General features: G+C 40.7%; 1 protein-coding gene across 1 annotated transcript in view; it reads right to left on the bottom strand.

Moving 5' to 3' along the window:
* The window catches only part of ZZEF1 (zinc finger ZZ-type and EF-hand domain containing 1), a 135,343-nt gene that overhangs the window by 58,815 nt on the left and 53,510 nt on the right, over positions 1-23,018 (bottom strand). The window contains exons 12-26 of the mRNA XM_055132070.1: positions 18,939-19,050; positions 17,588-17,803; positions 16,776-16,876; positions 15,911-16,083; positions 14,779-14,912; positions 11,375-11,445; positions 9,742-9,856; positions 8,507-8,666; positions 7,002-7,123; positions 6,778-6,900; positions 5,386-5,552; positions 5,225-5,306; positions 3,739-3,940; positions 2,095-2,243; positions 153-393 (exon numbers count right to left, since the gene is read on the bottom strand). Of these exons, the coding sequence (XP_054988045.1) occupies positions 153-393; positions 2,095-2,243; positions 3,739-3,940; positions 5,225-5,306; positions 5,386-5,552; positions 6,778-6,900; positions 7,002-7,123; positions 8,507-8,666; positions 9,742-9,856; positions 11,375-11,445; positions 14,779-14,912; positions 15,911-16,083; positions 16,776-16,876; positions 17,588-17,803; positions 18,939-19,050 (2,168 nt within the window). The remainder of the gene's footprint in view (positions 1-152; positions 394-2,094; positions 2,244-3,738; positions 3,941-5,224; positions 5,307-5,385; positions 5,553-6,777; positions 6,901-7,001; positions 7,124-8,506; positions 8,667-9,741; positions 9,857-11,374; positions 11,446-14,778; positions 14,913-15,910; positions 16,084-16,775; positions 16,877-17,587; positions 17,804-18,938; positions 19,051-23,018) is intronic.

Raw genomic sequence — 23,018 nt, 5'->3', positions numbered from 1 at the left:
AACTGGCAAAGCAGAATTAACAAGATGCAGCCTACTTTTGTGAAAATATGTGTATATTTCAAAACACTTAAAAATTTTCACTTAATATAGGCTTTCTTAGAACTCAGTAATTGGTCTTCAGATCAAAAAATATTCCCTGTAATATAAGTTACCATATTTTTGCAGCTTCTCATATAAGTCTGGAGTTCGATATACCAGAGCAGCAAAGGTGGCGTTCACAGCTTGATCAATAGTGGAACCAGCAACTATATCTGTCTTTAGGGCCTGCTTTTTACATGCCTGTGTGAATCCTTTGAAAAGTTCTGAGTATGGCCCACTGAAATTCTGGGAAGGATCTGATTGTGCAAACTCAAGAAGAAAACGGTGGCAGGGATCATCAGGAATGTTTTTAACCTGGGAACAAACAAATTGAAAAAAGCCATCATGCTTAACACATTCATTCAAAAACTAGTTTACTGAGCACTTAAGCTAAAGCAGAGGTATAAAACGTGGTGCATACTCTCAAAAAGTTAAATCTATTTGGGGGGACGAGACAGACAAATGGCTCTAAAGGAAAAAAAAATGGTAGACACAAATAAAACATTAAAAGCATTAAGACAAAAAAAAAAAAAGACTAGCACTACAATAAAGCAAAGATTATTAAGTGCCAAATGCCCAGGAGGGGCACCCAGTGCTGAGAATTCATAGGAGTTCCAGGCAGATTAAAGTATTAAGAAAAGCCTCCTGGAGAATACAGACTTTGGACTGAATCCTAAAGAATGGGCAGGCTTGGCCCAGAGGAACATAACCATTAGCAGAAGTTGAGTCAGTGGGGAGACTGACCTGGCCTGAAGTCTCAGCTGGGGAGTGGTGGGAACTAGAGTCAGATAGGTAAGGTGAAAGGAGACTGTAGAGAGCCTTGACTGTCACACTGAGGAGTTTAGACTTCACCCTGTGGGCAATGGGGAGCCATTAATGGTGCTTGGCAGTGGAATGACAAGAGAACGCAGTGATTTAAAAAAAAATTGTAGGTACCAATGTAATTACAAGTATGAGATGAGAACCTATATGATGATGGAGATAGGGGAAATGGAAAGAGAGAACAGCACAAGGAAGAAGCCACAGGGCTTGCAGCTAACTGGAAAGAAAGGGCCAGAGCAGGGTGGGGACAAAGGTAGTGATAGGGAGCAGTGGCTTACCACCTCAGGAAATAAGGACAAAACCAGCAGTGAGCAGTTAAGAAAGACATTCTGATTTTACAACTCTGAGTTTGAGTCAGGACACTGAAATACAAATACCTAACAGAAAGATGAAAATACATGGTTGGAACCTGGAGAAGACCCAGGGCTAGAAACTAATATTTAGGAATTATTCACACAGATGTGACAGCAGAATAGAAAAGGGCGGGTAAAGTCTTGGATTTTGGAAAAGAAGGCAAAAACCTGAAGAAAGCCTTCTTTTTAAAGAGGAGGAATAAGAGAGGTCAATAAAGAAAGCAGACAGAGTGGTTAAAACTACAAAAAGACTGGACCTATAGTCTTATGACTGTAATAAGTTATTTAATAAAATTATAAAACTTTATTAAAGTTTTAAGGGCTCAAAAGAAGAAAGGGTGAAGGAGCCAGACTTAAAAGAGCAGTAAAGAACAGATGCTGAGGGAAAAAAGTTTCTGGATGCAGTCATTTACTATACTGAGAGAGGAGAAGGGTAGAATAGAAAAAGTGGGGAAAAGTAGACTAGAAATAGAAGGAGAGAGAGATGGAAAAAAAAGACAGTGGGCAAACTTGTTTAGTTTTAAAAACATACAGCAAAAATAATTTACTCAGAAGGCACTAGAAGTGGATTCAATTTATTTGATAAATCCATCAGGAGAGATTTTCCTGGCATATCGGCAATGTATTTCACTGAAAACTTTTTCATTCAACTATTTTGGAGCACTCATTATATGGCTGCCCCTGTTCATACCGAATGAGCAAAGGAAAGAAAGCTTTTGCCCCCAAGGAGCAAAAAGCTTACTGAGAGGTGAAAAGATATAAACATGAATATTTACAACTTAATATAACAGATATTAATAAACATTTTCCACTCCAAAAATAAAGACAAGAGAATAAATACCTCTTTACTATTCTGGGATGTGCGAGTGGGCCAGTTCGTTTCTAATTTCAACTCTGGACATATTTGATGTCTGAAGACAGGTTTCCACAAGGGGGAGTTTAGTACTGATGCCATTTTGGCCTGAGATAGTGCCATGTTACTTCCTAACTCTGGAAAGAAAGAAGGCTTATGAAATTCTATTTTTTTCCCCCTAATCATACTGGTTAATCTTAAGGCTGCCCCCCTCAAAAAAAAAAAAACACCAGTTTTAAATAGTTTAGGAATTATTGGAACCTGTACAGAATTCACTCCTATTTACTAAAATATAATTGTTATAGGTCATAAGCACATACCCCAGATGAACCCAAACCAAAAGTCCTCAAATGTTGCCATTCTATGGGGAAGTTTGTTACCTTACACACAAAATAATTTATCTAGTAAGCAGAAAACAGAAATGTAAACGATGACTATGGTATACAAGAGACCACTAGGAATTTTTAATTATAGGGAAAGTTTTGATAGTACAGTGAGTAAGGTGCTTGCCTTACATGCAGCCCACCTACATTTGATCCACATATGGTCCACAGGCCTCTGCCAAGAGTGAGCCCTGAGCCAGGAGGAAGCCCTGAGTACAGCTGGTTGTGGCTCAAAAACAAAGTACCAAGCAAAAACAAAAACAGAGAGAAAGAAATCTCACAATTTATATATTTCAGACTGTAATAAAAAAATAATTAAATACCCACCATACATGTGTTTATAAATAGGCATAAGAAAAAAAACCTAAGTAGAAATAAATTAAAATGGGTATTAGGATTGAAGATGAGTTTTCTCTTTGGCTTTCCTCATTATGCAATTTTCCAGGATATTTTTTGGGGGGCAGGTTTTGACCACACCTGGTGGTGAACAGAGCTTCCTCTTGCTTATGTTCAAGGATCATTCCTGGCAGTACTCAGGGGACTATATGGAGTGCCAGGGACTGAATCCAGGTCAGCCGCGTGCAAGGCAAGTTCCCCACCAACTGTACTAATACTACAGCCCGATTTTTTTACTTTTATGAGAAAAAATGATATAGAAATAAAATGTATTAGAGGGTTTTAGTATATAGTTATTATTGTTCTATAACTACTTAGGTTCAATAAATTACTTTATTAAATCATTTTAATAAACAAATCACATTAACATTCCTATGTTTATATAAATATTAATATAAAATATTAAATCAATTTACTCTATATTTCTACGTTCTTGTTGGACATATACTTGTTGGAGTATAGCAAAATTCATTTACAAAAAAATGACAATTCTGCTACAAACCAGCTCTCGAGGTAAAGATGTACGTGAATGACAGAGTTCATAATTTGCATGTGTGAGGCCCTGAGTATAAGGCCAGATCTTCCCTCCCCACGCCCCTCCAAAAAAAATCCCAAACCCCACTCTCTCCTCCACTTGTTTTCTTTAGACAGAGATAATCCGCAGCATTCTTTGTGATGTGCTCTTTAGGGAACCTGATGAAAATGGTATCAATATATTCTGGTTTAGTTTAAAGGAACTAAAAGATCCTATCAGAACCTTTGCTCTGTCATTATGTAGAGACAATGTACAAGACACCTCTTACTCTTCAATATGGCTGCAGTAAGAAGGGAAGGGGCAAGCATGTGAACTTACTATGCACAGTCTTGAGCGCCATGCACTGGGAAGCAAGGCGTCCCATCAGTCGGGAAACAAGGAGTTGTAAATCCAACCCCCAAGACACAGCAACATCTGGCAGGCCATAGGCAGTGACAGTAAATTTGTAGCCCCATTCGTTGTTACTGCTGTCAGAGTGGAAGAGAAACTGTAGCCGAGGACCAGCCTTAAAGGTAACTTTCTATAGGCAAACAAAACATGTGGTCAAACAGACGGAGGAGGCAGTATTTCAGTAATAAGCATGTTTTCCTATCTCAAAAACTATAAATGTGAAATTGGTTTATAATCTCACCATAAAAATACAGTAGGGTGACTAAAATAAAATAATAAAATAACTGCACCTTATATAAAAAAACAAATTTATAAGAAAACTGCTGGTCAGTCTTCTAAAACTCAGTTGCCCATCTGCTGTAACTATTCAGCCAAAAATCATGAATTTCATATATTCCTTTGCTCCCAACCAAGACTTCTGATGGCTGAATGAAGGCCAACAGTCTAACGCAACATTTAACTGCCCAGTTCTACAGACCAAACAGATCAAACACACCTCGCTGTGAGGTACACTAACTTTCACCACTATGGTTTGGGCCGTTCTGGACCCACCAATACTTTTTTACTAAAGATTATAACTCCCTGGACCAGAGAGATAGTACAGTAGATAAAGGAGCTTGCTGTGCATGTGAGGCTGACCCTGGTTCAATCACTGCATACGGTCTCTGGAGCACCACCAAGGAGTAATCCCTGGGCACAGAGCCAGGAATAAGCCCTGAGCACTTCTGGTGATGGCCCAACAACTACCCCCCAAACCACATCCTTGGCACCGATGCTGCCAAGTTATAATTTCCTGTTTACTCTGGCAATCTGAAAATAGTCAGAGGCTCACAAATATGAAAAAACACACAGTAAATTATTAGACTTTCTGAGCCAGATACTTTCTGAGCCAGAGAGTATCTGCTAAAACCACTCATTACAATTGTCAAAGCTGCTACAGATGATATATAAGGAAATGGGAGTGGCTGTGTTCTCACAAAACTATTTATCAGGCCAGGAGATAGTTCAGTGGTTAGGGTGCTTGCGCCCAACCCAAGTTCCTTCACATTCTTGAGCCCTCACACTGGATCACTGGCCAGTGAGCATCACTTTGGAGTCCAAAAAAAAAGAGCTGCAGTAGGACCTCTCCCTTTACAAAAGTGTGATGGAAAAAATTCCCTTCAAAGATCAGACCTCCAAGCTGGAGAGATGACTCAAAGAGCTGGAGATACTCTGTGCATGTGGAAAGCTAGGGGTCCATTCCTGGCACCATATGGTTCCCAGAGCCCCAGGTGGAGCAACCACCAGCACCAAGCTGAGGATAGCCCCAAACTAAAACACAAAAACAAAGACCAGATTTTCACTGCCTCCTGAGAGCTAAAAAGGGAGAACTAATGTAGTAGAAATTTTATTTCTTTACGGGAATACCACTTACCTTGGGCCATTTGTCAGTGCCAACTTTTGTATCATAGCGTGTTTTCCCACCTCTAGAGTCCGTAAATTCTAGGTAATCGTACCTGTGAAAGCATAATCTCTGTTACTTCCTTCTCTCAGTTTTGTTTCATCACTTGGGGCAAAAGAACATGTGAATCTTACCTTTTTTCAGTTTCACACTTCTCATCAAATTCTACCTCGAAATATGTTGCCCCTGGGCTAACAAAGATAGACACATCATGGCAATTATTTTCATAGTTGTGAGCAGATTCTTTAGTCCAAGTATGCAACACCACTGGCCGCTCTTGCTGCCAGGTCTCAACATCGAGCTAAGCAAACAAATGAAGAGAAAAAGGGTTTATCACTCTACACTGGATGATAAGCAATAAACTGTTTCTATATCAGGACTCCAGAGAGAGGTAGCCTTTGACAACCCTACACAAATTGTCACACTGACTAAAATACCTAAAGCTGCCATCAACATAGACTGATTATATATTATCATCCTTCAGGTACAAATGGTTTTTGTGGGCTAGAGCGATAGCATAGCAGGTCAGGTGCTTGCCTAGCACAAAGCCAACCCAGGTTCAATTTCCAGCATCCCATATGGTCCTCTGAGTACTACCGAGAGCAGTTCCTTGGTGCAGAACCAGGAGTAATCCCTGAGCATTACTGGGTGTGGCCCAAATCCACCCCCTCAAAAAAAAAAATGGTTTTTGTTCTACTACAGTAATTCTATGATTAGCATTTGTTATCTAACTTTGACATATAAATTTCTTACAAATCAAACATGAATTTTTAGTGGAAGAAACACTGAATCAGAAGTTTAAAGATATTAAGTCTAGGGGCTGGAGTGATAGCACAGCAGATAGGGCGTTTGCCTTGCACGTGGCCAACCCAGGTTTGAATCCCAGCATCCCATATGGTCCCCTAAGCACTGCCAGGGGTGATTCCTGAGTGCAGAGCCAGGAGTAACCCCTGTGCATCGCTGGGTGTGACTCAAAAAGAAAAAAGAAAAAATATATTAAGTCTAATAATATAATATGATCTTGGCAAATCCTCTTCTTTTTCCATCCTCTTTTAAAGTGTTAGCCTTTTTTCCTTTTGAAATTGGGTTTTAAATATATGCCCTTTCCACATGAACAGGATCGTTTTGAGACCAAAACAAAAGCATGAAGAAAACTTTGTGATATAAGGTTATAAATACTTTTAATTTTTGTCTTTAACAAATATTTTCTCCTCTAGACCTCAACCTAGTCTTTTAGTTACATGGATTTTATAGAACTCCATATAATGATATAGAATGCTACATTGTGCAGAGAATGATGAAATTAATCTATGTTCAGCTTCTTCTGTGACTCCTTTCTAACACTGACTGTGCCAAATCAACTCAAACTGGCATTTATCTTTGTTGGTAAAACCAATGATAAAATAAAGAAGGTCTTCTAGAGGGATTTTACTTGTGTAGATCTACACTCAGTGACAAGTATTATTAAGTTTGCCACATCCCTGCTTGCAGGATTCAAAGCAGATTCAAAAGCCAACTCAAGTTACCTTATTTAGCCCTCCTTCAGGGTCACTGCAGAGCTTTTTCAACAGTTCTGTTAGGGTACTGAACTCTCTCAACAGTGTGCAATGGGAAATGTCTAAAGTGCAAAAGTCCAGCAGAAAGATTACCTAAAGGAAGATAAACAAAATACTTAGTGTCCACCTCACACTGCCTGGAGGCCATGTCACCGACCCCCTCCTGGCTTTTACAAATGATCACTTTTTCTTACCAGTTGACGAGCTGCCATTGAGAACACTGAATTACATAATTTTTCTACGATGGTTTTTCCACTATACTGTGACAAAAGGGATTCCAAAATAACTCTCATGCTTGCCAGAAACTGCCCCACATCTATCAAAAACAAAAGAAAGATGAATATTTATAAGGTAGAAATATCATGTGCTTTGTCAACATGAAGGGCAAAGCTGGAAAAGGTCCTAGAATTGTGGAGAGAATGCCACAACAGATTATGCAATGATGGGGTCCCACACAAATGCTATCCTCTGGGAGGGAAAAGATACTTTTTAAAGTAATTCTAGTTTTTCTTGTGAAGTTTTCCAGTGAGATGGAGCTATCACATTTCTATGTGAAGTCACTTAGAAATAGTGGGCCTGCTCTGCTGATGCTCTCTTTTTTCCATCGGTTTCCAGTAAGTCACTCATCAGGCGTGCTACACAATGGGGCCAGCTTTGGATGCAGTGCGCTCAACAGTGTAAACATTTTTGTCACAGATGTTCAGACAGGTATGATGGAACTGAATTTTCCCCATATTGTTGCTCACAGCTGTTGAATTTCATAGAATTTTCTACAGGTTTAAGGAACATTATTAACCAGCATTTTCAGTAATCAGGAAATATCACAACTATGCTTACTGTCACTGTCATCCCGTTGCTCATCGATCTGTTCGAGCGGGCACCAGTAACGTCTCTCATTGTGAGACTTATCGCTACTATTTCTGACATATCCAATACGCCACAGGTAACTTGCCAGGCTCTGCTGTGTGGGCACGATACTCTCCTTAGCTTGCCAGGCTCTCTGAGAGGGGCGGAGGAATCGAACACAGGTCGGCCGTGTGAAAGGTGAACGCCCTACCACTGTGCTATCACTCCAGCCCAACTATGCATACATGCCTCAAAATTTAAGGCTTTCTTCTTTTGACAACCTAATTAAAAAAAATACAATGAACTCTGCCAAAGTGTGAAGTATCCTCTAATAAAGTTGAATGACTGTGCAGATAGTGGGCAGGCTGTGAAATGATCCAACTCTACAATAAAAACATTTATGCATATACCACACTGAAAGTTTGAGCAGAACAAATGTAAAATAATACTATAATGGGGCCAGGAAGACCGCTCAAAGGACAGGAGTATATCCTAGCATGGAAAGATCCTGAGTTTGATTCTGCAGAGCCCTCTGAGCACCGCCAGGGTAGCTCTGGTAACACATAACACTAGTGTGAGCAAATGGCATCTCGTTATTGGGTTCAAGTGCTGACCTGTCGGGCCCACACAGGCAGACTGAGTGTCACCAGGAGTAGCCCCCAGGCTCTGAGTACTGCTAAGAAGTACCCTCACACCAATTCTACTTTAAGAAGAAAAATCACCAAAGCAAGTTCTCATATCTAAGAAAAGAAAAACACATATCCACTCAATGAATAATGTACTAAGGAAGTGAGTACAGACACACTCAAAACTCAAACACCTATGTATTTTCATGGTTTCTGAACTGACTCACATTTTTCAATAAGGTCAACAGCAAGATCTTTGGCTTCAGAGTCTGTGCTCTTAAGCTGCAGGTAGCACCAGGAGAGCAGGCTGCCTTGGACAGACCAAAACAGGGAGAAAAGCACGGAGCCAAACTCCCCTTGTGTTCCATTAAGCATCAACAGCTCGCACTAGAAGGAAGGAGACAAACAGAAAGTGTTTACACAAGGGAATACAAAACACAGCCAGAGCATTCTTTAAAAGAACATCTATCACCGAAACATTTTAGGAAAGAGGAAATAGCTTGCAATCTATAAGATGAGTCCAAGAAAGACAGTTTTATAAAAAGTCCTCTCTTGGGGCCATGGAGCTAGTATAGTGGGTGGGGCATTTGCCTTGCATAGGGCTGGCCCAGGTTCAATCCCCAGAACCCTATATGGTCTTCCCCAAGCACTGCCAGAAATAATAGCCAGGAACAAGCCCTGAGCATCACTGGGTGTGGGGGGAAAAAAAAAAGTCCTTTTTTGGGGGGGGCAGGGGGCAGGCGGTAGAGAGGACTGGGGGCCATACCTGGCAGTGATCAATTCTTTCTCCTGGATCTGTGCTCAGGGATCATCCTGAAGATACTAGAGTACCATATAGGGTTCCAGGTAATGAATCCAAGTTGGCTACCTGACCAGCTGTACTATCTCACTGGCCAGAAAAGTCCTCATTTACCAGCCAGCTTCTCAAGACCTCCACCAACATCCCCACACCCCGGTCCCAGGACCTCCCACCGGGTGTGGCTGAAAAACACAAAACGAATAAAAACCCAAAATTTTTCATGTTACAAAATAATAAAAACAGGACAAAAATATTAGCATAGGAAAAAAGAATCTCTGCTGATTCCAATGTACTCTATGAATTTGTTGAGAAATCCTATAGTTGAAAAAAACTTACAGTAGTCTTTCCCACTTTTTCCAGTACAAAAATATGTGCTGGATTCACTGACTGAGAGTTTAGTGGGGGAAAAAAAAATCCATTCCTCTTTTTTCAAAGGAAATCTTGATGTGCACTTGTACATATTTACTGGTCAAATGCCACAGCAGGTCTGACAAGTGTTCCTTGCTCATTTGCAGGAATTGATGAGGCAAAGAAGGCTGGGAAACCTGTGTGTTTATTTCCATCAGCCACAGGAACAAAGTTACATTCATACTGCAAATGTAGACTAAAGGGGAAGGCACAGTGACTGCTGTATCCTATGGTCCTAAAGTCCCGAGGAGTTACCTCTCGTGCAGCAACAGAGAGTAGAGTGCTCATGACCGCCAGTACTTCATCAATGTTCAAGTCTGCCTGGTCACCCTTTTCAGGTAAAAGTAAAAGGCCTCCTGGATCTTTATCACTAAAAGAAAGGACACAAATCAGTATGACACCTTGTTTCAGAAGGGGATTTCCAGGGTTTCTACCTTAAAAGGTGCCAAATAAGAATCTAGTGAGAGTTCAGTGTCAGTTCTATGAGATATGGGTTTAGGTCAGAAAAAAGGTCACGGTCTCTCTTAGCAGGGTTTGTGCCACTATTTCCATGCCCTAATGTACATTCAGGCCCACAAATCCTCAGAAGATAGTTCAACTCCGATGAATGAATTACCTTGCCCACCAACAGGAAAAACACCTGATTTCAATACAACCTAACACTCCAGACTAAACATTTCATATAGTTACAAATATTCTTTCAAAATTTTTGATATGCAATTATGAGCACATCTGCTAGAGCCCTTTAAGTCTAATACTCATATCAGGTATAGTCTGGCTGAAAAATGGTAGGTTAAGCATTAGTTCCCTCCTGCTTTCAAGAATCTATAGGGGCTGAAGATATTGGTTAGTAAAGCATATAACTAACATGTATGAGACCATGAGACCACAACACATATACATATACATACACACACACACACACACACACACACACACACACACACACACACAAAATACCTTTAAAACTTTGACCTGAAACTGGGGACACTGGTCACTGGTGGTGGGAAATGTACATGGGTGAAGGTTTGAGTGTTAGGACATTGTATGACTGAAACCAATCTAAACTACTTCGTAATTGTGTATCTCAGGGTATCACTGTATCACTGTCATCCCGTTGCTCATTGATTTGCTTGAGCGGGCACCAGTAAGTCTCCATTGTGAGACTTGTTGTTACTGTTTTTGGCATATTGAATACGCCACAGGTAGCTTGCAAGGCTCTGCCGTGCGGGCGAAATACTTTCGGTAGCTTGTCGGGCTCTCCGAGAGGGGCGGAAGAATTGAACCTGGGTTGGCCGCATGCAAGGCCCTACCTACTGTGCTATTACTCCCAGGGCTCTTGCATGAAAAGCTTCCACAACAGCCTGCTGAAATAACTCACTGGCTTTGCGGTTAGGTTTTAATGTAGCTGAATTTATAGGCTTGAGTACAGAGCCCAAAACTCCTGTATTTTACTCACAGAAATCTCAGTGGATTCAACCCTAAATTATATTATGATGATCAATACTTGGATACATGTCTTGACAAGACTATTATTATGGGGGCTGTAATGGTAGCATAGTGTGTAAGGCATTTGCCTTGCACGCGGTTGATCCGGGTTCAATTCCCAGCATCCCATATGGTCCCCAGAGCATGGCCAGGAGTAATTCCTGAGTGCAGAGCCAGGAGTAACCCCTGTGCATCGCTGGGTGAGACCCAAAAAGGAAAAAAAAAAAAAGACTATTATTATGTCATTATTCCAGTTACTCAAGTGAATAGTGATATCTCATGCCAGAAATTTGGCTGAGCAGATTTGGTTACTCCAAAAACATGAAAGGCAATGACAGTAATGAGGACAATTTTGTAAAGGTTTAAAATACTTGACAATAGAAAAGAATTATAAACTTACCTAAAATATGTGCACAGTGAGCGAAAAGTAAGCTGCAAGGACTGCTTATGTTCCTGTTCAGTGACATTTTTCTAGGAAAACAACAACAACAACAACACTTCACTTCTGGAAAATCTATTCTATACTCTACATTCCAGAATATCATGATATGCCACTGCCCACTGTTCCCAAGCATGAGGACTGCCAACCTCAGCAGGCTAGCCCTTATAAAGAGAAACCAAGACCGTCCCAATGCTAAGACCAGAATCATCACTTATATGCAAATGTACCACTTGGCATGCCTACAAACCAAACTTAAATATGTGAAGGAGGGCCGGAGTGATAGCACAACGGGTAGTACATTTGTCTTGCATGTAGCTGACCTGGGTTCAATCCCCGGCACCTGGTTCCCTGAGCACTGCCAGGAGTAATTCCTGAGTGCAGAGCCAGGCATAACCCCTGAGCATTTCTGGGTGTGATCCAAAAAGAAAAAAAAAAAAAGTGAAGGAGGCAGGCTGAGGGTTGGAAAGAAACCTGAAGACAGTGGTGCAGGGATGTTGGTGTTGTGACACTATATGCCTGAAATTCCATTATGCACAATTTTATGAAGGAACAGCAGAGACAATGCATTTGTTGTAGCTTTCTAAATCTTTTTAAACAGTAAGGAAACTGGAGATAACTCAATGGGTTAAGTGGAGGCTTCTCCTGCCGGAGGCCTAGGTTTAATACCAGCACCAGCTGGTCCCCTGAGATTCACCAGGAATGACCCCAAGCACTGAGTGGGAGTAGCCCCCAAGTACTGTGGCTCAACAAAAACCAAAAACTACAAAATAGTACATTAGCTTTCTCTATAAGCCAGCAATCTTCTGAATTTTGGGAATAAGGAGGATTTGGGTTATATCCAGCAGTGCTACTTCTGACTGTTTCAGGGAACCATATGTAGTGACAGGCATCAAATGAGGGTTGGCTGCAGGCAAAGCAAACAGTTTAAACCCCAAACACTGTCTCCAACCCTATGATGAGATTTACAGGAATTACATTTCTGTGTGAAGTGACTGGGCTACTTTTGGTGCACTTTTTTTTTTTTTTAATTCAATAAATGTATTGAACCTCCACTTCTATTCAAGGCACTAAAGGGAATACTCAGAGGATTTAGGGCGCATGACCTTGCTGGCTAAAGGAAAGTGGTAGAGATATGACACAGTCACAAACAAAAGCAACACTCTTTATTCAAATGAGAAAATAAAACTCTTGGGGCTGGAGTAATAGCACAGCAGGTAGGGCGTTTGCCTTGCATGTGGCTGACCAGGGTTCGATTCCCAGCATCCCATATGGTCCCCTGAGCACTGCCAGGAGTAATTCTTGAGTGCAGAGCCAGGAGTAACCACCACAGCATCGCCAGGTGAGACCCAAAATAAGCAAAAAAAAAAAAAAAAAAAAAGGTAAAACTCTTATTTATGCTGTCAGAGGGAGAAACAAAGGTAAAGTGTATGGGTGCATCTGCTAATAGGTGCAATGCCATTCAAGAAGTGAAACGTCACCTTTCTATTTTTCTGTATGGGACATACTCTAAAAAACAAATCACTTGCTCAGCTACCTGGTAAACACGGAGAAAGGAGACTGCAGTGGAAGGATACTGATACTTTGGTGGTGGCGGTGGTGGTGTGGTAAAATACACTTTGAAGAGGTGTAAAACCATAAAATTGAATGGTTCTGTAAAGTAATGATTTCTCAACTTCCCCTTCTCACAAAAGTGCCTCCACCCCCATAAAAACAATGGGAAATTCTAAAGTACTTCCTAGGTAGTTTAGAAGGGTTTAAACAAATTCTCTTGTCTTACCTGATCATGTTTGTTTTTGTTGCATTTATTTTTATAAAGATAATGTTCTTTAGAATTAAAAACCTGGATCTTGGAACTAGAGAGGTGGTACAGTGAGTAAGGTGCTTGCTTTGCATATTGGCTGACCTGGGTTCTATCAGTAACACCCCATACGGTTCTCTGAGCCCTCAAGGAGTGGTCCCTGAAAGGAGAGCCAGGAGTAAGACCTGAACAGCCAGGTGCTGCCCAAAGGCAAAAAATAAAAATAAAAACCTGGATCTTGGTGTATGACATTCTACTTGGCAATATAATGCTCATGTATACAGAAAACTTTTTCACCTCTACTAATATCTGAGTAATAAAAAGGAAGGTGAGACAAATCAACTGAAGATTAAAATTTGACTATATTTCCTTTATAGATATAACCTGGAACACTTATGAATAAAACGTGTTAGGAATTTACTCTGAAATAATACTGGGCAGGGGATAAAGTAATATTTATCTGAAATAAGATTAGCCTGACTTAGTAAGTGTTGGACAAAGGCATGGGCACATTTTGGGGATAGAGATTTATTATCCTATGGAGCTTACTTTTGTATTTAATTTAGATTTTTTTCATAATTCAAAAGATAAAATGCTAAAGAGAATAGTTATTGGCAAGCTCTAAAGATTAAAAAAAATAAAAGATATTGTTCTTTTGTGAAACAGTAAGGTAAGAAACAGGTTGGTACTATGACAATGATAGTTAGAAATGATCACTCTGGATAGGAACTGCATGCTGAAAGTAGGTAAAGAAACTCTCAGTACCTGTATTATAAACCATAATGTTCAAAAGGGAGGAAGGGAAGGAGGGAGGCAGGAAGGGGGGGCAGGAGATAAATTGGGGACATACAGTGGGAAATGTTCACTGGTGGAAGGATGGGTATTGGAACACTGTATGACTGAAACCCAACCAAAACAGCTTTGTAACTGTGTATCTCACAGTGATTCAATAAAAATAAATAAAATAATAATAGCAATTTTATTGTTTAAAAAGAAACAGGTTGGAGGGGGGGAGAAAGTGAGGGACTAAGGCTCTTGCCTTTCATGGAGCTGACCCCATCTTTACCTCAGTACCACAAGGTCCCTGAAGCACTACTGGGTGTGGAACCCCAACACAGAGCTCCGGAGTACCACTGTGTGTAGCAGCAAAACCCAAAATTAAAAAAGAAAGAAAAAAACCAACAGGTAAACAGGTTGAGATAAAGTCATCTCCATTATGAACAGTCTCCTACTCTTATGTGTTCCAAACAAAGCCCTGCAGTAGTAAGTATTAAATATGCATTTGCTGGGCCGGAGCAATAGTACAGGGGGTACAGTGTTTGCTTCGCATGCGGCTGACCCAGTTCGATCCCTGGCATCGCAAATGGTCCCCCGAGCATCGTAGGGAGTGATCCCTTAGTGCAGAGCCAGGAGTAACCCCTGATCATTGCCAGATGTGGCCCAAAAAGTAAAAAAAAAATATATATATATATATATTTGATAAATCCAAATTTTCAAAACCTTCAGCAAAAACAAATATTGTCATTTCAGAAATGGAATCCATAATTTTAATGTAAATAATTACCATCATGGTGAAGAGATGGTTCCGCCGGATTTGCCGGTCAGGAAAGAAGACAGCAGCCCCATTGAGAAGGGTGTTCCTGACTTCTTGTTTTAATATTTCCATGGGCACAGAATCTTCATTCACTCTATCCACCACTGATTAAAAGGAACAAAGAATTAAGCTTTAATATATTTTATTTATTACTTACTATATAAATACATATTTTAACAAGTCTATAAACTCAATACTCTCCATTTGTATTTAATACCACAGCAAAGAAATACTTCTGTGTAAGTAATCTAAGAAAAATGCTTGTTTCCATTTAACTAAAATAAAGGCTATGTATACTGGGTTGTTTTGAGGGATGGTGGTGCTCAGGATTTTAGTCATGGCTGTGAGCTCAGAGATCACTAAGGGGCTTGGGAGTCTTTATGAGGTGCCAGGAATCAAACCCAGGTCAGCTGCAAGCAAGGCAAGTGCCCTGTGTGCTGTACTGTATCTCCAGCCCCTATACTAGTCTTTATTTCATTATATTCTGTCCTTTTGAGATACAACTTTGTAAATTTTTAAAAATAACTTCAGTCACATTTGTTTAGTCCTCAATTTAACATTACAATCTCTACCACCACCACCACTCCCTTCCCCCTGCTCCCTGCTCCCTGCTCCAATTTATCAGGCTTATCTCAGGATGTTAAAGACTGAATAGTGTGGGGATGGGGGCCATTTAAGAGTGATCCCTGAGCAGTCAGGAGTAAGCTCTGAGCATAGCCTGGTGTCGCCCAATTTCCCCTCCCTGCTCCCACGGAAACACAAAGACTGAATAATATGCTAGCAATTACTCTCAATGTAACTAGTTGTTACTATGGTCAGAAACCAAGAGGAAGTAGGTGATAAAAAAAATAATTTCCTAAACAAATAACGATTCAGGGCTGAGGCTATAGCTGTCTCTGCAAGGTCCTCTGAGTAGTACCAGAGGGTACGTCTCCACCCACCCTGACCAAAACGACAAAATAACAACTCCAAGAGCATCAAAGAAAGCATTCATTTTCCAAAGAAGCCATCTTGTTGATTGATGACTGTGCCTCTAGCCCCCCTCTACTTCACTAAGACTACTAATACAGGGTGACACTAAAGGAAAAACACCCATCCCTACCATCACATAAATGTGAGTAGAGTTCCTTGGCGGCCTCTATCCGTCCAGGGTTCTGGTTGGTAGTTTTCTTTGTCCCCTGAGAAGCAGCTGGAGTCTCTCCCTGCAGTACGGAGAAGCAGCTCTGAAGAAGCTGCAGAAGCAGGGTTTGGGCACAAATGCATTCTTCCCTTGAACTACAGAAAGACAAAGAACATCAGAGAGCAAAAACACAAGTTGCTTTTAACCTCCAAAAACAAACAACTGTCTATGAAGGACTGTCTCCTGGTGGCTGGTTTGGTAAAAAAGAATGCCAACAGAGAGAAAGGATGGTGGAATGGGAAGCACATTGTACAAGGCAGAGTCTGGATATATGAACCCTGCTTGACTCTGCCTTCTGTGGGCAAGGAAATGTGTCTCTGAACCTGACTCTGCATCTGTAAAACAAGGGGTATACTTTAATAGTTGACCTGATTATCTCACAAGATTGTTATAATAGTTAAATGAAAATAGTTGTGAAAGCACTGCCCAAATATTTTATAGAAATAAGTTATTTTCAATAGCCAAATCTTCAAAATCTAGACATATTAACTAATGAAAAGCTTTTTTTTTTTTTGCTTTTTGGGTCACACCCGGCGATGCACAGGGGTTACTCCTGGCTCTTGCACTCAGGAATTACCCTTGGCGGTGCTCAGGGGACCATATGGGATGCTGGGAATCGAACCCGAGTCGGCTGCATGCAAGGCAAACACCCTACCCGCTGTGCTATCACTCCAGCCCCTGAAAAGCTTTTTTAAAATTTAGAAAAAAATTGCCCATTTAGAATAGCAAAATTAGCATTTTCAGTTTTGTCTATATGATTAGCACCTTATAACAAATTCTGACCTACTTTTGCTTTAATTTATTGTAAAAATTCCAGAAGATCTGCAAATCGAGACCCGCGAAGTCCAGAAAAGATCTATATTTTAAGCCACTTTCCTTCTGCTGCACCTAAAAAGTTATAAAGACCAGAAAAAGTAAAATTGAAAAAGGCACTTAGAGAAAATTGATTGTAATGGGTCATTTACTGCTCATTGTTAATGGATGAGGTGGCTCCACATGGTAAAATTCCATAGAGCTGAGCTTACTCTTAACAATTAAAAAGTCTGTAAACAACTAATTTTGTTGTGAAACATTCTAAGATATGTGGATGTATATAAATGTATATGCATAACACGCATAACACATCTATGAAGGCTCTCTGACTTTATAAACATCACAGGAACACAAGGGAGACTTACTGGGTGATCCTGCCTAGGACTATATTTTGTTTTGACCCTTCCCTGTCTGTGGGCTAAAATACCAATTAGACTTATAACTCATGCTACACCTAGGCAGGTAGGACTTAAAGAAGACAAAAACCCCATAAACATGCTTTACTCCCCCAGTCTATCACTAGTAAACCATAGCTGGGATACATATATCTTTAAGATCTACCTATAGGTCTTCTCAGAAACCTCTCAATGACGACCCTATGCAAAACTTAGTTTTGCTACTAACGCCCAACATCTCATTCCCCTTGGCCTTCCAGTATCATCACAGCAGCATGAATAGTTGCTGTATTCATACTGCATGGTGTTAGCAGGTTTAGGTTTCACAATTCATGTTCATCACCCTTATTTTTTCCAAACAAACAAGGTCTAACAACCGAGGAAACACTACCAGGTCATGGGCGAGCTGCTGGATGAACTGAAGGGTCCTGAGGAGCAGAGTGGCTCCACAGACCCTCTCCTCTGAGTCCTTTTTGCAGTGGGCACAGACCACGCTCTGCTCTGCTTCGGCTCGTATAGGTCGGAGGTATCCACTGATGCTCAAGCCTTGAACTCCCAAACGCTCTGCTGACTCTTGGCGGGTGCAGAGGAACTTCACCATCAAATACTAGGAAGGACAAGAGAGATTTGAAGAGAAGGACTCAGCCTTGGACACTGAGAGAAAAGGAAGTAACACCTTTCTGAGAAGGTCCCCTAAGATATTAATAATTTATTAAGCACTGCTATACCTAGTATGGGAAAACAAAATAAAAGTCTAGCACCTACAAGGGGAAACATGATACAAATGTAAATAGAGACACAGCATAACTCCCTCTTCAAGGCAAAGAACAAGGTAAGAAGGGATCAGGTAGGTTTACTCTGTGTCACGTCTGTCATCCTAAAAGAGAAATCAGGTATGTGATGAAATCAAGTCAACACATTAAGGAATCATCACAAAGGCTCCTGTTGATATACATGTGCCAGAAGATCAAGAAACAATCTTTTCTGTTTAAAGGTAAATTTCTATAAAAAACTATCTGCTTCTTAGAGTGAAATCTCCATTGGCAAGGGCCTTTTAGAATCCAGAACTATGATCATCTATTATGGATTAGGTCCTGAAAATAATTCTTCTTTTACGTAAACTTCTACTGGGAATGGGTGAAGAGACAGCTCAATGGGTTGAGTGCATGCTTTTCACAAGAGAGGCTCAGTTTCAAACCTCAGCACTGCCCAGTACCACCAAAAGCAACCTCCATGTACAAAACCAGGAGTGGCCTTGTGCTAAGCATCGCCAGGTATGATACAAAAGCAAAACAAAATAAGGCCTGTAAGATTTGTACTGGAGGTTAAAAAATTTAAGTAGCCCAATAATCAGCTTTTTCCCTAATTACCTCTTTTTCAATTGTGTCTTTTACTTGTTATTCTTTCTGCCCTTCTCCATACACCACAGCCTGGTTGAAAATGGCCTGATTAGCTTTCCTCACTAGGTAATAGACCAGCTTTCTCAGGAAACCTTCACTAGAGATAAATTCCACTAGAGGCATGTTCTTCCTTTGGGCCCCAATAGTCCCTGTATGTCCCTTTTTTTCAGAACACATCACCGTTTCTTACACATCTGTCTCTTCCACTAGACCATGAGTTCCTTGAGTAACATAACCATGACTGATGTACCAATAACCACTAGCAACGATAACGACTAAGAAAACAGAAGTTAAAGAAGGGACTGGGCAAATACTTGAAGGCTACACCTCATTAATGCTTACTTTGGCAATTCTGCATTGTTGCAACTTGACATCTGCTTCATCCCACTCTTCTTCCAGCTCAAACCACCCAATAGGATCATTTTCTTCAAGGTCATCAGGTGAGCAACCAATCCTGTAAACCAAAGATTACCACAAAATATTTTTCTATTTCTAAATTTTTCAAGGGCCTATCCTCTATTCTTTAATGAATAACTAATTCCCTTGGTGATATTTAACAGTGTATATGGCTAGTCAATTAACAATGATTGGGTATGGCACTTAGCTCCCCTATAAAATACATGAGGTAGTTTGTGGTCATTTCCTCCCCTTTTCTCAGTCTCTTTATCTGTAAATGGAAACTACAATCAGTCCCAAATATAATCTTTGAACTAAGGAGTAAGTTTGCTTCTCTAGATAACTGGCTTAAGTGAACACTGAGGCACAAAGTCAAGGAATCTTAGCAGCACAACACAAGAGTGTGCTTCTGGAAAGATCCAAGGGAGAGGCAGGTTTAGTTTTTTTTCCCCTGGATCTGGTCCCTAGGTTTGGACCACTTGGAAACAACTGAAGGTAAAAGCTGGAATTGGGGGCTGGAGCGACAGCACAGTGGGTAGGGCAGGACATTTGCCTTGCACAGAGCAGACGTGGGTTCGATTCCCAGCATTCCATATGGTCCCCCGAGCACCGCCAGGACTAATTCCTGAGTGTAAAACCAGGAGTAAAACTCTGAGCATCGCCGGGTGCAACCCAAAAAGAAAAAAAAAAGCTGTAATTGTTCAGATCCTGGGGCTCCAAAAGAGGAAAAATTCAGTCTTCACAACTGTGAGTCCTTCCAGAAAAGCAGTTAATCTTGTTAAAGAAGCACAAGTGTGGGCTGGAGAAGTAGTTCAAAGGGCTTAGTGTCAAAGCAGGAGGTTCAGATTCAATCCCTGCTACTACATGGCACCTCCAGGAATAACCTCAGAGTAGTGCTGAGCATTAACTGGTGTGGTCCAAACCTGTCCCCTCAAAAACATAAACATAACTGTGTGCCACTTATTTTTTTTTTCTGATACATGAGTTGTACTTCCTTTTTGAAATTAAATAAGAAGAAAAAGGCAATCCTCAGAAAGCAGGCCTAAAACTTTACACTGCTATATCTATAATACAGCCAACAAAAACTAAAAATAAACAAATATTCTGTATGGATAAGAAAAGCAACAATAGGAACGAAGGGAAGAAGAGAATAAAGAAAAAGAATACAGAGTAAATATAGGACTGAGGAAAAAGTCTCTTCTTAGCCTAAGCCTTTCATAGAATAAACTGTCCATGATACAGTTTACAGAAAGTTCAATGGGATAGATACCATTCAGTCTTAGCCCAGAAACATGCTGAGTTTCATCAACATTGTTTCAGGAGCCAGAGAGACAGCATGAGGGTTAAGACACTCCTCTAACATGAAGTGACCCTTGTTGGAATCTCTGGCACTACATAGGGTTGTCTGAGTACTACCAGGAGTAAGCCCTGAGCATTGCCAGGTGAGGCCCAAAAACATAATAAAACAAAAATATGTGTTTGAAGATTTTTAAACTGACTGGGAATCAATGAAGAAATTTTTGAGATAGAATTGCAAGGATATCAGAGAACAAGAAAATATGTTCATTCAGGACATTACATGGCAGGCAAAGTGCTCAGAGAGCTAAACATTACGATTCTTATGTATACACAGCAATAAAACAGCTGGCCCTGGAGCCTACTGTCTGACCAAAGTCTGACCAGAGCAATAATTAAAAAACAAAAAAAAAGGCAAGATGAACAAGATCACATTAATATTTTGATTTCCAAATTGGAAAGGATCTCATAAGATGAAAGTCAATCAAGTAAGGATTTCAGAATAGTACAAACTGAAGCAGGAACTAAAATCAAGAGAGAAGTGAATAAGTCTACAAAGTGAATAAACCTGCACTGAGGTTAAACAAACAAAAACTCATCCTATGTGAAATGTGAAAAATCTTGTTTAACGTCAGGCTTAGGGAAAAAGACCTATTTCATTTTTTGGGTTTCTGTTGGGGCCACATCCAGGGATCACTCCTGGGAGGTTCTCAAGATAATCAAACCAGAATAAGCTAATCTACAAAGCAAGTGAAAAAGCCAATTTTAATATGTTTCAAGAGTGGGACACTGCTGCTTAAAAACAAGTATAAAATCTAGTTATATTAAAAAAAATTTAAATTTAAAAATAAAAAAAAAAGGAGAGGGGGGACCCAGAGTGAGAGTACAGCAGGTAAGGCTTTGCCAACCAGGGTTCGATTCCTGGCATCACACATGGTCCCCCGAGTCTGCCAGGAGTGATCCCTAAGTGCAAAAGAGCCAGGAGTAAGCCCTGAGAACTGCTGGGTGTGGCCCCAAAACAAAGTACTGTAGCACTGTAGCACTATCATACCATTGTTCATCAATTTGCTCGAGCAGACACCAGTAATGTCTCCATTGTGAGACTTGTTATTACTGTTTTTGGCATATCAAATACACCACAGGTAGCTTGCCAGGCTCTCCTATCTGGGTGGAAGACTTTCGGTAGCTTGCCGGGCTCTCCGAGAGCGGCAGAGAATTGAACCCAGGTCGGCTGCGTGCAAGGCAAAGGCCCTACCTGTTGTCCTATCGTTCCAGTCCAATATGGCCAACTTAGCCTTAGGAAGTCTGTGCTTTCCAGAGACTTCCTGTTCATCACTCAGATTTGAGATAGCAACATATATCAACTGCCTGCATATTTTGTAATGAAATTTATTTTTGTTTGTTTTTTGGGTCACACCCAGCAATGCAGAGGTCACTTCTGGCTCTGCACTCAGGAATTACCCCTGGTGGTGCTCTGGGGACCATATGGGTTGCTGGGAATTGAACCCGGGTGGACCACGTGCTATCACTCCAGCCCCCAAACAAAAACAAACAGAAAAAGGGAGCCAAAGAGATAATACAGTGAGTAAAGTACTTGCAGGTGGCCAACCAGAGTTCAATTCCCAATACACTATAAGGTTACCTGAACACCACCAGGAGTGATACTTCTTAAAAAAAAAAAAAAATATGGGTCACACCCAGCGATGCACAGGAGGTGACTCCTGGCTCTGCATTAAGGAATTACTCCTGGCGGTGGTTGGGGGACCATATGGGATGCTGAGAATTAAACCCAGGTCAACAGTGTGAAAGGCAAATGTCCTCTCCCATGTACTATTGTTCCAGGAGTGATCCTTAAGTGCAGACCAGGAATAAGGTTTGAGGACTGCCAAGTGTGGCTCAAAATCTTAAACAAAATAAATTAAAAATAAATTAAAATAAAATAAAAGTAAAATACAAAAATAAATTAAAAGTATCTTTTAAAAAGACAGATAATGAGATATAAAGAAACACATTAGAATAGCAAATGCTCAAAGGCAATAAAAATGAAGAACATAGAACTGGTCTTGAACAGGAAGCATGCCATGGGAGGTGGGAATAGGATGGGGAGAGAATATTCTGACAATGGTGGAAAGAAATGATCACTTTGGAGGAGGAGGTAGTGCTGGAAGGCAATAGTTATGCATGAAACCATATTTGTAACAGCATTATATACCATAGTTCCTAGAAGAAAAGGGGGGCAAAAGATAGGTTCCTACTACAGAAGCAGGCTAGGAAATGGGAGGAAAACTGGGGACATTTGTGGAGGGAGATGGACACTGGTGAAGGGATTGGTGCTTGAACACTGTATGCCTGAAACTCAATCATGAATAACTTTATATTTCACCGTGCCTCAATTTGTTCGAGCAGGCACCAGTAACGTCTCTCATTGAGAGACTTACTGTTACTGTCTTTGGCATATCCAATATGCACGGGTAGCTTGCCAGGCTCTGCCGTGCGGGCTCCATACTCTCGGTAACTTGCCGGGCTCTCCGAGAGGGGCTGAGGAATCGAACTCGGGTCAGCCACGTGAAAGGCTGAAGCCCAACCACTGTGCTATTGCTCCAGCCCAATAAAAATAAATTAGTTTGGTTAGAAAAAAAGGGGGGCATACAAGCACACTTCATTTATTGCTCCTTGTTTTTATTCTACTTACACTGTTTTCAAAATATTTTTAAAATTAATTTTGGTGGG

The sequence above is a fragment of the Sorex araneus genome, chromosome 3 (assembly GCF_027595985.1).
Source record: "Sorex araneus isolate mSorAra2 chromosome 3, mSorAra2.pri, whole genome shotgun sequence".
NCBI lineage: Eukaryota > Metazoa > Chordata > Mammalia > Eulipotyphla > Soricidae > Sorex > Sorex araneus.
This window is presented reverse-complemented; position numbering and strand designations above follow the sequence as displayed.